At 26.5% G+C, this 18,828-nt stretch overlaps 1 protein-coding gene and 1 non-coding gene across 3 annotated transcripts in view; one reads left to right on the top strand and one right to left on the bottom strand.

The window, feature by feature from the left end:
• On the top strand, window positions 1-112 carry LOC112593835. The gene has a single exon (XR_003114618.1). It is a non-coding gene; the product is annotated as a U6atac minor spliceosomal RNA (small nuclear RNA).
• Window positions 113-2,687: 2,575 nt separating this feature from the next.
• The window catches only part of LOC112593606 (dedicator of cytokinesis protein 3), a 32,206-nt gene continuing 16,065 nt past the window's right edge, over window positions 2,688-18,828 (bottom strand). Inside the window, exons 7-29 of one of the 2 annotated variants that reach the window (XM_025338089.1) lie at window positions 11,855-11,939; window positions 11,730-11,765; window positions 11,502-11,650; window positions 11,309-11,390; window positions 10,450-11,203; window positions 9,155-9,436; window positions 8,569-8,860; window positions 8,162-8,405; window positions 7,896-8,085; window positions 7,484-7,734; window positions 6,966-7,401; window positions 6,669-6,903; window positions 6,571-6,588; window positions 6,096-6,507; window positions 5,844-6,038; window positions 5,027-5,168; window positions 4,445-4,968; window positions 4,236-4,378; window positions 3,940-4,161; window positions 3,745-3,872; window positions 3,632-3,690; window positions 3,389-3,560; window positions 2,688-2,870 (exon numbers count right to left, since the gene is read on the bottom strand). In XM_025338089.1, the coding sequence (XP_025193874.1) occupies window positions 2,806-2,870; window positions 3,389-3,560; window positions 3,632-3,690; window positions 3,745-3,872; window positions 3,940-4,161; window positions 4,236-4,378; window positions 4,445-4,968; window positions 5,027-5,168; window positions 5,844-6,038; window positions 6,096-6,507; window positions 6,571-6,588; window positions 6,669-6,903; window positions 6,966-7,401; window positions 7,484-7,734; window positions 7,896-8,085; window positions 8,162-8,405; window positions 8,569-8,860; window positions 9,155-9,436; window positions 10,450-11,203; window positions 11,309-11,390; window positions 11,502-11,650; window positions 11,730-11,765; window positions 11,855-11,939 (5,116 nt within the window). In that variant the 3' untranslated portion in view covers window positions 2,688-2,805. The remainder of the gene's footprint in view (window positions 2,871-3,388; window positions 3,561-3,631; window positions 3,691-3,744; window positions 3,873-3,939; window positions 4,162-4,235; window positions 4,379-4,444; window positions 4,969-5,026; window positions 5,169-5,843; window positions 6,039-6,095; window positions 6,508-6,570; window positions 6,589-6,668; window positions 6,904-6,965; window positions 7,402-7,483; window positions 7,735-7,895; window positions 8,086-8,161; window positions 8,406-8,568; window positions 8,861-9,154; window positions 9,437-10,449; window positions 11,204-11,308; window positions 11,391-11,501; window positions 11,651-11,729; window positions 11,766-11,854; window positions 11,940-18,828) is intronic. The other variant, XM_025338090.1, reaches the window with a different exon arrangement.

Here is an 18,828-nt window from a genome sequence, read left to right as displayed (position 1 = left end):
GTGTTGTATAAAAGGAGAGACGGTTAGCACTCCCCTAGACAAGGATGGAATTACACACACATACGGTCATGGGCACTGCTGTTTTGCACACAGCACATGACCACATTTTTTTTTAAAAAATTTTTAAGTTATTAAAATAAAACTCATGAGGGTCTACTGTTTAAATTTAAATTCTTTTACCTGCACTATACAAATTAATAACTTGAACTCGTTCATATTTAGAAAACCGTACTTATATAAGCTGGTATGGTAACTCTATAGTCTAACTATCCAATCAAAGCTGGAGTTCTCCAAGATAACGACCTTTATCCTCGATTTATTTAATGTATATACGACTGACATTTCTAAAACTTCAGATACTATTATGGCCACCTTTGCAGATGACATTGAATTCATTCACCTGGCAATGATCCTGTAGAAACAGTACATTTTCTAGAAACACATTTAGAAGATTCAATAGTCTGAGTGGTCATCCAATTAGACAATTAAGATTAATCTAAATAAATCAATTTATATACCTCTTCTACATCGTTTTTAAGGAATTCCAATCCCAATATCCTTAGGAGTAAAATATCTCATTGTATCATACTTGACAAAAGATTGACTAGGAGTCATCATAATAAATCTTAAAAGAAAATTCTTAATAGTCGACTTCACTTACTTCAATCAATTTCAAAATCAAAACTATATAGCTCTCCATACAAAAATTACCATCTACAAATCCCTATTAAGGCCTTATTAGGGCTTAAGAAATCCAAATCTGGGGATGTGCAAAACCATCCTTACTACCTATCCTCCAAGCCTTCTAATTCATCACTCTCCAAATTATCTATTCTGCAGCATGATAAGTATCAAACTTCATACTTCAAAATTACTTTAAAATAGAAACAGTAAATCAAATAGCCATAAAATATAAAAAAATTTCACTCTAAACTACAATTTCATTCTAATCCTTTAATTGCTGAACTTGCATCCAATTCGCTTCCTAGAAACCTCCCAAGCCGTACTAAAAGAAAATGGTGTTGAGATTTACTAAATGACAGATGGTTAACTAACTATTATAATTTAATTTTAAAAAAAAATTAACATTGGGTTTTATCATCGGATGGTCTTACTCCTCATCTTCAAATTTGCTTATTATGCTTTGTGGCATAGGTAGATTGTAAATATTTTTTTCATAATAAAAAATAAAATAAAACTCGTTTATAAGGTACATTGATTATTTATTTTTATATAATAATTTCTAATCTATTTTTTCATGGTAAATAAATAATGAGCATCATAAAATTGGATTATGAGGATATAAATTATAATAATGTAGTTAATACAAATAAATTATAATATAATTAATATAGTCATGGAAGACTGGAATGTATAATAATAATAATAATAATATAAAATTAACACACAAAATAAAATATTGAGCAGGAGAACTAAAACATTAATGTTTGAATTAAAAGCCAGTCCCACACATAGTATACACATTTGGTAACGTCAGTCATACGATAAGAGTAATTATTAAACTATATTGTTCTTTATAATAATATGTTAATATGGGCTAAAAGACAAATAGTACAAATGTACAATACTATAATGAGATGAAAAAACAAAAATATTATAAATTAACACTTTTTACACAAATATTATTTTAAAAAATATCGTATTAAGAGGACACCGCCCTTACATGTGTTGTCTTCGTCTTACAAATTATACAATAAACCAAATTTGATAAGAGCAGATCTAATTTTGTGTTGTTAGTTTTTTTTTAAGATTTTTAAGCAACTTTTGAGCCTTTTTTATAAATATAGTTTATTCATAATTTACTTAAAAATTAATATATAATGAAAACTAACAAGAGGCCATAAATAATGCTCTTAATTTTTAACCTTAAAGTTTGACATATGGCCAGTTCATACTAATATTTATGCTAACAACATAAAATTAGAACTACTGAATATACATTTTAATATGTTAAGTTTGACACTGAAAACACATGTTGGCACAAATTTTTCTTAATCTTTTGTATAATATAAAAATATTTTTGCCAATTACATTAGAAGAACTTAAACTTTAAATTGTTTATAGTTAATAAAACTACTGTATATAGTAAAATTAAACAAGAGAAATGAAAATTAATATTCAAAAATGAAGAAAAACATACATATGTGGAATACTGTCGAAACAGATGAAAAATTTTGTTTTCTTCAGATTGTTATCTGATATATACTATATAGCAGCGTTTCTCAACCTTTTTAGTGTGGCGACCCCCTACATATATTATATTTTTTTATATACTCACATAGATTATTATTAATTACTGTAATAGTACTGTACACGATATAGTGTTTTATATTTATTGATTTTATTTTTTCATTACTTTATTTTATTATTTGAACTTTAAAATTTTTGTATTTAAATTTTAAATTGTACATTAGTGACCTTAATTAATAAGTTGGCAACTGCTAAGCTGGTCGCGACCCCTAGGTTGAAAAACACTGCTATATAGAATACCATAAATGTAATCATTAAATGTATGAAAATAGCTAATTGGATAGGATCAATAGGAATAAGTAGTGATGCTCATACACACACAAAAAACACTGATAAAATTACATTCTAAATTTTAACTTAAGTCATAAAGAGTATTGTTAAAAAATATATGATAAAATTAAAACATCACAAACACACTCTATAATACAATAATGTAGTATAAAAATAATTTAAGAATAACTTAATTCATATTATCTAATAGTTAAATTTATGCATATAATGGCACCAGTTCTATATTATGAGTCTTATATTTGACTAGGGGCTGGATTCCAAGCGTCTCATTGTTCCAGGCACAGAGTAATTTTCCAAAATTGGAAGTTCTAAAAGAAAAATGTATTAAACAAAATATATTGTTTAAAGTGTTTAGTTATAGTCGATCATCAAAAACTCAAAAAATTTACAGGGCAATAAAAAAATTCTAATTATTAAAAATTTGGGTTATTTAAATCTTAAAAAAGTATATGAGTATATATTTATTTTTAAATACATAAATAGTTATATAAAAAATTCAAATTTACATTTATACATTTATATGTTATGATGGATTTTATAAATCAAGACATAACCAAAAAATATTTGTAATGATAAAGTATTTTTTTTTAGTAAGTAATATGAATTAGTTTTCTCATTGCTTAAAATACTTGAAATGTGTATGTACTAAATTTGAATAAGAAAATTTGAGTTGTTGGAAACTTATTTTAGTAATTTTTAAATTAAAAAGATCATTTAAACATTAAGTATTATTGTTATTTAAAGAGGAATTTTAAGAATTCGAAATATCAAGAATTTTGAGTCATCAATGATCAAGTCTCAAGAGTCTACTACATTTGGCTTATACCATTTGGCTCAGAATTTGATTGAGATTGTATATTCTTAGGTGGCAATGGAGGTGGCGGTTTATCTTTATCAATTGAAGGTAACACAAATTCTTCATATGATGCCGAATGTAAAGATTCTGAATAGCCTGAATCACGTAATACTGGTGTATCCAAATCGGTAATTTCAGAATCCTAAGAAAATAATATCAAAAAGTAAAATGGTAAATATTTTGAACAACAATTGCATTAGAAATGTTACTTACACGGCGCAAAGGTAATCTTCGTGGTAATGGAGGAGCATCACTGGTTCTTCTTTCTGGCGCTAAAAATGAATAAATGAATAAATAAATAATTAAACATTTTATATGAATAATACCTCTTGGAGGTAATGGTGGTGGAGAACTATCTTCAAGTGACCATGAATTTCTCATATTGCTATCTACAGAATGTCTTTGCAAATTAGGACTTCCTGGTTTCCAAGAAGTATTTGATTTTGGATCAGCTCTAAATTATTATAACAATTAACAATCATTTTATGAATAAAAATATGATAATATTTTGAGTTATTTACAAAATCTTATTATTTGGTAAGGATCCCTCAGATTTAATCCGATTTTCTCGATGTGGAACTATTGGAGCACATGCATCTGGTAGATCAAATGTCTTGCTATATATATCTTCATATTCATCGCGTCGCTCATCAAAATAAGTAACGGTATTTGTATATTCTTCAGTAGAACGAAAATGAAAACTATTATCAATTGGAACACATGGTATTGGTGGTAATGGGGTGCTAAAATAATTATAAAATTAATTTGTTATATCCTTATTTAATTATTTTTATATAAAGTAATCTGTTATTCATACTTGATTATACTTTCTGGTGGAGGCGGGGCTCTCAAATTCTGTTTTAATTGTACCATACGCTCAACCAAACGATGATGAAGAGGCTGTACTTCAGGTGGTGCCAGTTGACCATGAATTAACAGTCCATTTTCTACTATTTCAATCTAAAAATAATAATATATAAAGCATAATATTATACATTCAATTTTTGATAAAATCTCTTATCCTACTTGATGATTTATAGATGAGCTTAAATGTAAAACGTGTGAGTAATATTGAGGATTATTTTGAACAAAGTCTTGAGAAAAGAATGCTGACTGGTATTTTGATATACCACCCATAACATTTGCATCAATTGTTCCTTGAAGTCTCATACTTAATGGATTAATGTTTCTTTTAGGCTCATTTGTATACTGATTAATTATAAGTTTTAAATTTTTGTTAACAGAATCTATAGTTTCACAAGCAAATTTAATTGGGGGTACTTCCTCGGTTGTTGTACTTATAACTTCAAACCATCTAAGTATACCAGGCAGACGTTCACTAATAATCAAAATAGTACGTTCCAGCCAAAGACTTTTGAATTCATTATCTCGATCTACCAGACCTTTGTGCATAGGTCTATCCAATTGAAAAGTGCACACATCATTTACTTCATAAAAACGTCCAACTTTTTCAGGAATCATAGCTAAAGGTTTGTCAGAAGAAGGTGGACCAATGTCTGGAAATGGTTTTACATTACAAATCTGGATATCTGAAATGTGATTTTAAAGTTAGAACTTCATAAATAATTAATAATAAATATAATATACATTGAGTATCAGACAGTAAAATTGTCTGTGATGGTGGACTATTTTTTGTTAAAAGTTGAGCAGTTGGAAATTCAGTTTGCAGTCGTTGGGTAAAAGCTTCCATCCGTTCATATTCTAAACCTCGATAAACAAAAACTTTATTCTGCAAAAAAAAATAATTTATAACTATTATTAAAATATTCAAGATACTTTTTTTTTTTTTTTTTATTGAAAAGCTTATTTACAATCTATACTTAATTAAGTACAATAAATAAATTTTTTAATTAGAAGAATATTTACATAACATGAGGACATTTTTGAGGAAAATACTCATTAGTAGCACCTCTGAATTTGAATATTTACATACATTTTTATATTTGTATATATTTATTTATTGGTTTAAGGAGTCTCTAGGTCATTTTCTTTTTAATTGTCTGATATGATTTCCTGATATAGTTAGAGAGGAAATTTGGGAAATAAGAGGATTTTTATTGTTTATTAGTTTGTTGTGAAAAGTTTTATAGTATTGATGGGCTAATTTTTTTGGTGTTAGAATATATAGATCGTTGTGTAGGTTTAGATTTGTGACATACCATGGACATCCAGTAATTACTTGTAGACTTATTGACTGAAAAGCTTCTAGTGGGCAGATGTTAAAACGGTTTGGCTTGTCTCCATATTTGGATACCATACGTCCAAACAGGGGCTAATATGGCTTTATATATAAGGATTTTGTTTTTTAAACTAAGTTTGGATTTCAAAATTAGGCAGAGAAGGTGAAGGTGTGTGTTGCACTGTTCAAGATACTTAAGTATTAATAAATAAACTAATAATGTACCCGAACAAAAAGTGGAAATCCTTGTCCATAAAATCCAACTTTAAAATATTCTGGTTCAGGTCGTAATTGAGTCAAAATATTGTCACAGAATTTGGCCTGTGTTTTCAATACTGCACTTAATCTAGTATAATCAAATAGTCGTTTTTCATAGAAATCTGATAACTCTTTTAATAAAGGTAATCCTTTTTCCCAACACTGTAACAATAATTACATAAAATAAAATAGTTTAACTTTTGAAGTTTCTATACTTACTTTTCCTTTATCGAAATATTGTATGATTTCATGATATAGCTGTTCTTTTCTTTGCCATTGACAAATCGAAGTTGCTGGATCACCTTGTAGTACTGGTCCATCTGTCCAAGTTAGTTGATCAGCATAAAGTTTTAGTGTAAATCCAGCCTCAGTAAAATTATCAGCAGAAACGTGCAAATCATGAAGTTTGTAAATATATCTTAGATACATTTCTTTTCTATCAAATTCATTTTTGTAGAAATTCAACAAATTCACTGTGCATGACATGCGTTTGTCACGATTATCATCACCACGCATTACACTCCTATAATCTAATAGTCGTTCTAATAAACGTGTAACAGAATGAATGAATACTGAACCCGTTTCTTGCCAACTACCATCCTGTTCTTCTTGATGTACTCTCTCTAATAATCTATAAAATCATACCAAAAATTCAGGTCAATTTTTTATTTTTCTCAAATTTTATTGGACTTACACTATACTTAAGTTTTCCCTATGTGCAGCGTATACAAAACAATTATCAATATCAATTAATTGACTTGAATTACATTTTTAAAACCATAAAAAACTTACATAGTATTGAATAGTTGTCGATACTCATCATCGCCTTTGTTTTCACTAATCAAATAATCCAGTTTGTCAATTAGTTCTGATTCAACTTCTTTAAAATTTCCCCGAGCTCTTTGTTCACATTCCATCATATCAAAAAATATATGAAGTGTTGCCTTACGCAATTCAGCTTCTGGTACCAAAGTTACTTTTAGAAATGGTCCCACCATGGATGGTATAAAGTTTATCTTGTGATCGCCTATTAAATTATAATTTAGTTTAATGAAGTTTTTTTTAAAAACAAACATTTTTTTTTTTTACCAAGTTTAGACCATACAGACAATATTTGATATCCCATTAGTACTCTCATATCACCATACTTCTCAATAATCTTTGTTCGTTTTACAATAGTAAATGTTTCCAATTGAAGAGCTGGTTGAGTAAGAAATGCAACAGCTAATTTAAAATAAGTGGACCAAACTTGATAATCAAAATGTGGCCATGTCTCTAAGAAGCAAAATACTAGTGGTTTTGCTAATTGTTGTAGTGCTGCTAGAATTACATTGTTAGTAGTCATTTTCATAACCATCCAATCAGTTGGAAATACATCGTGTTTAATTAAATGTCTAAATAATAAAAACGCTCTTAATAGAAAATCTTTTAATGGTTTACGATCGCCCAATTCTTCCCAAAGACGTTTATAATGATAATCGTCAAGAAGTTGTAACAAAGAAATTAAGCATGCAACCATATTGGCCTGAAAATATAGAATTTCATAGTATTAAATATTTTTTTTAGTATTTAATATTTATTTGTAATAAAAACTAAATGTAACTTACCAAAACGGAGACCATTCTATCAATTACAATAAGACATGTTTCAATTAACATATCTAATGTACTAAGACTTAATATTTCTAAATCACGACGAAAACATATGTTAACCTTGCTACTGTCATGTAAACGATTTAAATGGAATAGAAATGTTAAAATTTCTCCTAAGATATCTGTACAAAGTTGAATTTCTTCTCTAGTACTAATATGGTGTCTTAGATGTTTACATATTGTTATCAATAACAAATTTCTTGCTTCTATATAAACACAAAAACAAAAATATAATATACCAAAAGTTTATTGATTCAAATATCTTAAATAAGTAAAATATCTTATTTATATGCTTAAAGACACAAAACAAAAATATGTATTTAATTAATATTAATTTAAAAGATATTTTAAGTATTTCATGTATTACCATCATCTTTAAACACCTTTCCAGCTACTAAATCTTTAATAGCGCCTAATTTAGCTTGGGTTAATGGTGAAGGTAAATCACGAGATGGCAAGCAATCTAACATGGATACTCCAAGTTTGGCTACCTCAATGACTGGTAACACTTGAACTAATTGGTCAAACACAGCACTTGCACTTTGTAATAATGCAATCTAAGAAGAACATAATAATTTTAAACACACTATAAACTAATTTGAATAATATAAATAATGTTATTTTTTTTTTTACCTGCGTAGGTAAAATCATTTCAAAAGACGAACACAACATTTTATCCAAAGAAGCAAACACACGATGTACATCATAACGGAAACTATCTTCAAACTGACCACCAGTTGCACGAGAAAATAATAGACGAGACTGAATAACAAATTTGAAAATATATTCTAATGAGCGGAAACATTTTTGTATCGGCTCTTGACGGTCTGTTGACATAACTAACTCAGCACAATGTTGGACACTGCTTAATAATCCTCTAACATAAAATAGACAAACATTTATTAGATATATAATATAATTTTATTTTCAATTTTATATTTTTATCAATGAAATAATTTTTGTCAAAAAACTGTATTAGTTACAGACATATTATAATATTTTATCTGTGGTATTTATTGTATATATAATAAGGCGATTACTTGTATACTAAAGCTGCAGCAAAATGTTCTTTGATGTAAGCGTTCATCACTGGTTTAAAATGTTCAAACTTGCTGTCATAGAGTAAACTAAAAATGCTAACTAGGACATGGAATACAAGTCCAGAGTGGATGGTTGAATTGCCATCATCTGTTGAAAACATTGAGAAGAGAGCGTCCAATATATCTTGCAAGAACTTTACAAGTTCTTCTCCGTCTAGGCGTAAAGCTCGCGTCAATGCTTCTTGAATTCGATGAGGGTGTTCTTTCCATTGCAATAATGACAACAAATCAACTGAAAACATAAAAATTGTAGTAGGTACCTAAATTTTATTTATAAAAAAAAATAATATCCAATAAAATACCACGTTGTCTTTTAAACAGATTTATTTGAACAAAATGTTAAAACGTTTAGACTACAACAAAACCAGCCTCTATATAATTGAGCAAGCAACAGCCAACATGAATTTGAAACGTGCAGTCTCGAATTTATCTAACATAGTTTTAACGAGACGAGACGAAATAATAAGCTGTCATCAATAATATAAGGTTTGACGTCCGTGTTATAATAATTCAAATGGTTAGGTACCGTTTTGCGTCAATTTTGTAGAACACAGCATCGTGCGAATCGTCACTATTTCTTTATGGCTGCACGAGAACACAGAACCCGGTTCCGGCGAATTGGTCCAAGTAGACGATTCGTGTACGCTAGCAGCCAAGCCTAAGTAGTCGACGGGATGAAGTTTAGTGCGCTCGTCGCAGCGGTAGACGAACAGTTCGTGTACGCCATCTTGCAGCGTAGCTTCTTCGGGTTCCATCAGCCGCGCGAACGATATGCCGAACAATTTCTTGTTATCCGCTTTATCGCGAGCTAGAAACGCAAATGCCAAATCGACTTTGTTTATTGATACCTTAATACTCTGTAAAGCTTTAATACATAGGTACGTTGGGGAAAAAACTTTCTAAGTTTGTAAACATTATATCTATCTATAATTTTAATAAATAAACATTCATTGAATTTTGCAATACCTATTTAATATTATACTGGTCAGTAATGTTTAATAATAATAAATTAAGAATATTAATAAAAGCAAAGCTAGTCAAAATTAATAAAGGACAATGATTGCACTTATGTATAATTATGAAGCATCTACCTACGATTAGTACGATAATAAAATATATTATTATCGTACAATAAAATTAGCATTACAATTATTTTTTTTTCAAAGTAGAACTATAATTCTTATTACTTTTCGATGCATTATTAACTTGAATACTTGAATAGTGATTAATAATAATGTTTTAAAAGTGAATCTAATAAAATTAATTAATTTTAAATCATTGATGTGTAATGCTTAAACTGATTCATCATCAATCACTATAATCAATTACCTACTTACTTATTATAGTACATACTAGTTAAAGTAATTATACATTTATTTTTAAATAAAAATAAAATATAATATAATATTATACTTAATAATATTAAAAAATATAATAACTTTATATTGGAGGTCTATATACTTGGATATATCTGTTAAAATTTATATTATAATATATATATTTGAAATTGTTTTCCTAATATTTATTATAATATATACATAACATTTTATTAGATATTTCCTAGTATAATATATAGATCTACAATACCTACATTATATTTTATTTTTAAATTTTAATTCAATACAAAGTATTACAAGTATAGTAATAAGTAATAACCTACTAAAATATTTATTTATTGATCACGTTATCAGCGGTTTCCGCTTGTTGGCGGGATAATAATTTTTTTGTGCATGAGCAATAATAGATCAGTACGTATAAATCGTGACCATAAAATGGTTATATTCAAACGATATATGAATAATTAAAACGAGCATGACTCACTAGAACAGTGCCTATACTCGAAACGTATGTGCGCGATGTTGTACTTTTCAATGGGCACGGCCAACCGAATGGTCTCCATCCAGCACGGAGCGTTATGATGATAAACGATCATCGAACGGTATTCGGTGGACGAATCCGTTCCCGATGCCCCCCATATGCAATCCGGGACCACATTGCCCTCGAAGTCGAGGACGACAACAGATACTTCGATGTTTTTGCCAGTCGACTTTCCGCCCTTTTCGAACTCGCCTCTCTCTAAGGTCAAGTACAAGTCGTTCCTTACGTGCCCTGGCATTATCACGTCCGGAAAACCCATTTTCTTTGTGGTCGACACGTTTTTGAACGCCAGCGGATTTTCCTCTCGTACCTGCCGCAGATCGCCATCCAATATCCGCAGTGATATGACGATACCGTAGTTGGGGTGGCTGGATAGCGGGCTGTACTTGTTGTTCTGTTTCCGGATCAGTGTGTCGTGCAGCTGACAGAAGTCTTTTTCATCCGTCTGGAATACGCGAAACGTAAACTCTCGCTCCTCACTGCTGCCGCTGTTGTTCGAGATCAGCATTTCGCCAATGTTCAGGACAGCAACTCCCAGCGGACGTTTGAAATAGGATACCGGTGTCTGCGCAGACGATGACGACGATGACGATGACAGAGACACTTTTTTGGACGACTCTGAGTACACCATTTTTCCGATACGCATTACATGAGCTACGATGTAAAGATCACGCGATAAATCTTGCAACCCAAGTTCCTATATACAAATGAAATATAATCGGATGGTATACATATTTAATATATTATTATAACAAATAAATCAATAAATAATTTATCGATTGCATTTACATTCATAACTTACCGTAAAAATCGTACAATTATTGTGTAATTTTTCAATGTAATTAGAAAAGCCTTCTTTGGAAATTTTTACTAAAAATCGTTCACTGGAAATTTTTAAAAATAATATGATCAATATAAAACGATTATAAAACACGTACCAATAAATTATCATATTGTTATATTAATAAGTTATAAATAACAATTATAAAACTTGCCTGATAAATTTAAAGTTTTTGGCATCATAAAGTGAAAAGTAGACTTCGGTTTCTTCCCCAATATGGTAACCAAAGTCTCTCATACACATAAACATATGACGTGTTTGGATTTTAGATGTATCTTTAGGTCTTCTTAACGTCCCTCGAGCCTAAAATTGTAAAAAATGCATTTTTTATTGATTTAATATAATTCTATAATAATACTTGAAAGTATAATGAAATACTAACCGATACACCTTGGATGTTTTCCGAACTTTGAACATGCTAAAATTCATAAAAATAAAATTAAAGTCTACAAATAATTAAATACAGACATTGAGACACCTAATTATTGAATTATTAAATATACATACAACTTTGTAAAGCTCGACGGCACTCATTGTTGCTGGATCAACCATTTCGGCACCACACCTAGGAACTAGATCCAATCCCAGTTTTCTAAAAAAGAAAAAAAAATTGATTTTAAAACTATACGTTTGTACTATTAAGATACTAAGTAAAAGTAATTGTTTAATTGTTTTTATAAAAGCAGAGGTCTGCATATTCCACAATATGATATTTGTTAATATTAAATTGTTTTGTTTTTTTAATGTATAAGTAATAAAATATTTGTTAATTGACAGTTACTACTAAAGTTTAAAAGATATAATAATAATAATAATAGTAATAGTAAATTATTTGGTTATTTTATTTAATATTTCGAAGCTTTATACTCGTAATACTAACATACATTATTTAACTTCTAAATTTTTAAAGTAAATAAATTTGAAATATTTTTATCACATTTCGAATAAATTCATTTATATTGGCGTAAATCTAAAATTATATTATTATTATTATTCTATATTATATTAATAAATATAAGTATGAGATTTGGGATTACATACTCATAAGTCATAACTATGTGTTTCTTACACTTCGTAATTAAGTTACATACCACTGTGATTTAATTTTAACCCGTACTTATTGTACCATTTGCTGTATGACAGTTATTTCAATTATTCACTCAAAACTTAACACAAGGTACGGTAGGTACCTATAAATGTATTTTAACTTAACTATTAATATATTATATACGTTATTTATACTTATTACTAATCACACATATTCTATACAGCATCGTCATCCGTTTATGTTGACAATCAATGTGTATACTAAAATACTAAAGAGTATATGTGAAAATCACATTAATTATTAAGATTACGCAAATAATTGTTCTTTTTTCTCATCTTATAATATTTCTTCTATAATTGATGAATAATTATAGTTAACAGCTAAATTAAATATTAGATACTAGTTATTGAATAAACTCGAAGAAAATAAATGATTTAAGATTAAATAGTTAAAAAAATAAAAAAAACAATCACTTCTAATTGAGTAATATTTTTAATATATAATCATATGTAAATAATATATGATATGCACCATATTTACTTAGACACAAACCCACTTTTGTAATAAAAATAAAATATATTGTATTAATTCGCAAGTAATTAGAAAATTATGTTATTTGTAGTTATTATTTATAACTATAAGGCCTAGCTGGGACTTGATCATTTTTTCATTTTTTTCTTTTACTCTGATGTACTTCTCATTTTACAGAAATTTTATTAAATAAATATAAAATCTAATGGAACAATTTTTATTTTACATTTTTAGTTTATTTTATTCATTTTTATATTTCTTACATATACCTATTTGTATTTTTTTCTTATTAAAAGTTAAACTGTATTGTAACATATTATTAAATTATTAAATTAAATTTTCGAAAAAAGTAACATGATATGTCGAATAGGCTTCAACAAATTTTTATCAATATATATTTATATTTATATTTACAACAAAAGAATACATTTACTAAAAATTAGGTATATACCTATTATAATTTTTTTCAAACATAAAAAAAATCAATTGAAGTATTTAATATATAATTTTATTTGATAATTTATGAGATGTTTATCATTATTAGAGCACGAATTTTTATGCAATTGCATATTTTTTCTTTTTCAATTTTTTAGATTTTAGTTATCTTCACAATTCATAATAATTTCAATCTAACAGTGAAATTTTGTTTGCATATTTTTGCACATTTTTACAAAATTCGAAATGTATTGCACATATTAAAGCGAACATTTTTTATTAAGCATTTAAGTATAATTAATTATTATAAATTGTTTAACTAGTGAATTTTAAATAAATAAAAAAAAATTTTCTTGCATATTTTGATACTTTTTAGTGCATAAAAATTCATGCTTTAATCATTATCAATTTATTTTAATATTTTTACAGTAAAGTTAAATGTTTTTATGTCATTTTATACATTTTTATACCATTAAGTTTTGGACCCTATTTATAATTTTATAATGTAAAAAATTTGAAAACTATATCCTATGTAGGACTTTAGAAGAAATTGGTAAACCTCGAAAATCGTCACTTTGTGTCACCACTATTCTATACAATAAGTATAAAGTAAATCTTGTTATTAATTAAGTTATCATAATGTACCTATACGTGTTAAATTTGAATTTAATGATAAATCGCAGCATACGTAAAAGGATTCTGAGCGTATATTTTATAAGTGTATTTTATGATAAGTATATTTATGTTAAAGTAATTAATTTTATTATTATTTATTAATATTATGGTAAATTGAATTAACTTTTAGCGAAAAAGTTGCATTTGTTATATTATTTATATTTAATTATTAATGCTATTATAATAAAAAAAAAATTATATGTATATCATATATTATTATTATTTACTTTTGAACCAATGCCAACTTATTTATGTAGAACTGTATGAATAGGTAGTATAAGTATAAAATAAGAAATATCATAAAAATAAATTTGAACGCTAGTATTTGTATATCATCATTCTCCATTACATTGAATAAGTTTAAATAATACTTATTAATATTTATTGTTACGTATATGATGTGAAATAGTTGTACACTTGTACCTATTATAAAATACACAGAAGTACAGAACCAATTTCATAATATAATACAGTGTTATACAAAAAATGAACTGATCTTAAATATTTGAACATTTTTTTTTTATGATATTAAGATATATTATAAAAATGACTATAATTATGTTTTACGTGCCAAATGAGAAAATTTAACTGAATTTTAAATAGTGAGAGGAAGTTTAAAATCTTCATATACACAAAAACAAACTTAATTATAACAAAAAACAATTATTATTTTAATGTTAGGGCGGCTCCAACCGACACCGAAGATTGGAAGATAACTAGGTATCACTTTACCACCACACAAAATGATATTCAAATTTTTGTAAAACTTATTCTAGCATATTTAGTGTGATAGCCTAATCTGATCACTACTGTAGTGGTATTGTAGTGTCGCTATATGGTTAAATGAAACCAAAGTAATAATTGATAAAATCGATTTGAATTTATCATACTAGAGTTATCTGTTGAAATTAATATACGGTGAAACCTCTATATAGTGGACAGCCATGGAAAATTAAAAAATGTTCACTATAGGAAGTTTTTGTCTACTATTGAGAAAACATCAACATAGTGAACATTTGTGAGAAATTACTAAATGTCCACTATATAAGGAGACTTTTTGTGAAGTCTGGGTCACATCATATGGGTAGAAGTTGTTGTGGGCCGCATAGTTTTTAATAATAATAGTTTATACATACAGTGTTTTATTTTTATTTGTTAATAAATGACATGAGATCTATACCGTGGACATATCTCCAATAATAAAATATTTTATCAAAATCGGCTCGAGTTGATCCACTAATCACTCGTATAATTAATGTGTGCCCGTGCTATTATGCTAAGATAAAAGTATTAAACACTATTAAAGTTTATTTGATGTTTAATATAAGTTTTATATGTTGTTAGTTATAAAAAACATAACAATTTATTATGTTGTTAATTATTGTTTTGTTATTTTGTTTTTTATTAGTTTTATATGTTGTTTTATATGTCTAATATATAGTTTTTAAAATGAAGTGAGGACCGCATCAATATCTACCATGGGTCGCGGGTTGGACACCCCTGCTATAAACTATAGAGAATTTGTCATACATATATATACATTAAAATTGGTATATATTAAAATATTATATATATATATATGTATGTATGTATGTATGTAGTAAAAAAGTGGGTATAAAAACTTTAATGTAGGTATGTATTTACACGATGTGCAACACACAAATGATGACCGAATACATAATCGAACAATTTGTCATAATATTTCGAATAATAAAACCATAATTAGAAAAGGTCCACTATTGAAAGGTGTCCATTAATAGAGGTTTCACTGTAATTGTATAAACATTCAAGACTCAAGTTTAGTTATTAAAATTCGTTTTTAGAACAAAATATGAGATTTTTATTTTGCTAAACTTAAAAATATAAATGTTCGGAAATAAAAAAAAGATAGAAAATTAACAGTAAAATCAATAATACTTATTAATTATTATTAGGGATTTATATGAATTTGCTTTTTTTTTTCCGAATAGTCAAAAAAATTGCTAGGTAAGCTACAAGTTTGATTTGAAGTCAATAGATCCTAAATATAAAGTTTTATTTTGCATATTTTTGCATGTTTTATTATTTTTTAATATGTACCGTATATTTCTATATTTTACGATTTTTTCATTGCATATATACGGGTTTTAAATGCAAATATATAATATTTTGCTTATTTTAATTAAAATAACGTATTTGTAGTTACATTCATAGTCTGTATAATTTGACAAAATCGTTTTCTTATCTTATTTGACACCTATCGGGACAAGTAGTAATCTGTTATTGAGTAAATTATAGTGAATCATATATTCGTCGTAATCTGTGTGTGCATAACTTTCATTCGATTTTATTTATTTATACTTAATGAAAATAAAAGACATTTAAAAATTTTTTTAATGCATTTTTTTTTGCATATTTTCGTATATTTTTGCATACTTAAAGTGCATAATTGAATGATAATAATTAGTACACATAAATGCATACATTTATTTAATAAATTTTTAGTGCATATAATTCCGGACCCTAATTATTATATATACCAGGGGTGGCCAAAATGAATAGGTTCGCGGGTCACATAGATAAATACAATGATACCAAGACCCAAAATGTTTATTGACAAATTTTATATAATTTTATATAAGCTATAACCTAAAAAATTAAAATTCATAATAACATCAAGTAAATTTTGATTTTGTAAATAAGACGCATCTGACAATGACGAGAGTCACATGTGGCTCGCGAGCCGCAAGTTGGCCATCTATGGTATAAAGTACAGTCATACGGTTACTGAGATATACATAATATATTATAGTAATCGTATAAGTCTTATTAAGTAATAAACTATATGTCTAGATATTATATTGGTAAATATCATAGACATATAAAAAAATTTATTCTAAAATATTTTATATTTCCATAATAGGTGTGCACTCGTGTCTCGCTGACAAGGATTTTCAACTAGATATGTAGGTATAGTATAATATACTCATTTAAAGAAATAAAATAATAAGTGATATACTTTTAAAGTTAATAACTAAATACATATTACCACATTAATAAGCTAAATTAATCTAATGAATATATCACAAATTTATCAAAATTAAATATATATCTAATACTAATACGAGTATTTATTTATAGTTAAAATAAATAATATAGATTTACCTTTGGTTATTATTACAATATATATAATTTCCTAGATTTTTTCAAATTATATAGGTACGCTTAACTGAATTTAACAATTAATAAAAAAAGATAAAATTTATAGTATAGAAAACAATCTCAATTGTTTATAGTCATTAATTTAATATATATCATGACTTAAAATGCATTTAACAACCTATATTATACCTAGCATGTGTATCAAATATTAACACATTATCAAACATTATTAAGCAACCGATTACCAAAATAAACAATATAACAATATAAAATGTTCCCATTGTTAATTGTTATACACTTTAACACTTATACCTAATGAAGTAATAAATAAGACTGTTAATAATTTGCGTTCATTAAAATTTTTTTTTTAACTGGTGCACAAGCCTAGTCAACTTGCCAACATAGTTACATGTAAAAAGGATAAATTATTCAATCAATTATAATGCTAATAAACATTGTAATATCAAAAATTTCTGTCATACAAAAAATGCCTTAAAAGACAATAAATTAATTTAAAAAAATAAAAGAATTTTATATCATAAGAAATATTTCTAAAGAACAATTTTACAAATTTATTAAATATTAATACATTCATTGTACCTATTATATACTATTTAGTTAATCTTCATGTATAATATGAATAATAATAATTAAAATAATAGCATGTTTTAAATAACAATAAAAATAAATAAGAAAAAATGAAAAAAATAATAACTAATTAAATACCTAATTAAAATAACCATTTTAAAATTTGATGATTTGTTACTATTATTGTTAGCTTCTAATGCTGTTAATTGTGATCATACAATATTGTTTTTTTTTTAGATTAACAAATAACTAAAATTAAAAAACAAAAAAAAGAAGATTTATAATATTTTGACCACAAAATATGCATTAAATAGGTTTTAAATAAAATGATAATGTTCAATGACATCGATGTAGTAAGTTGACATATTAATAATGAATAATGATAAACGAACATATTAATATATTGAAACCACAGGAGCTACCAATAATGAATATAAGATCAGTTTACTACAGCATTATTAACGATCCTAGTAGCCAATACGAAAGATTTAAAACAAGTTCAACGACTGTTTAATTAGAACACACACGAAATACCAACAGCCAGTATATTATGTAAATTGAATCGTTAAAATTAATACGAAATACAACATATTTTAATAATATAATGCCCAACGGCTATATAGGAATAAAAAGTTAACATAATTATTAAGTATAATATAATAAATATATTAGTTTTTATAATATTAGGTATACAAACAGTAAAATCACAATTTTTTAGTGCAACAATTATCAATAGTCATTATCTTATATGGCCTATTTAATATTTTAATATTATACAGTAGACACCATTAGTAAATAGTATATACTTGTATGTGTATATATTTAAAATAGAAGTACAATATATGTAATTGAATTTGCCCTTGATATATATTAATGAAAGCAACACACTAATATAATATTATTTAATACTAACAAAATAAAAAGTTATTTTATAATCAGAGTCGTTCTCAAAATAGATACTTTCAAATTTCAAATTTAAATAATTGATCATTTTTCTTTAGTACAAATTAAAACAAGTAAGTCTAAAATACTGATGATTTTTAATATAATTTTTCTAAATAAA

Source organism: Melanaphis sacchari, unplaced genomic scaffold (genome assembly GCF_002803265.2).
Source record: "Melanaphis sacchari strain LSU unplaced genomic scaffold, SCAv2.0 Contig20_pilon_pilon, whole genome shotgun sequence".
In the NCBI taxonomy this organism is placed as follows: Eukaryota; Metazoa; Arthropoda; class Insecta; order Hemiptera; family Aphididae; genus Melanaphis; species Melanaphis sacchari.
Note: the sequence above shows the minus strand (reverse complement) of the source record. Positions and strands in the feature narration are given on the sequence as shown.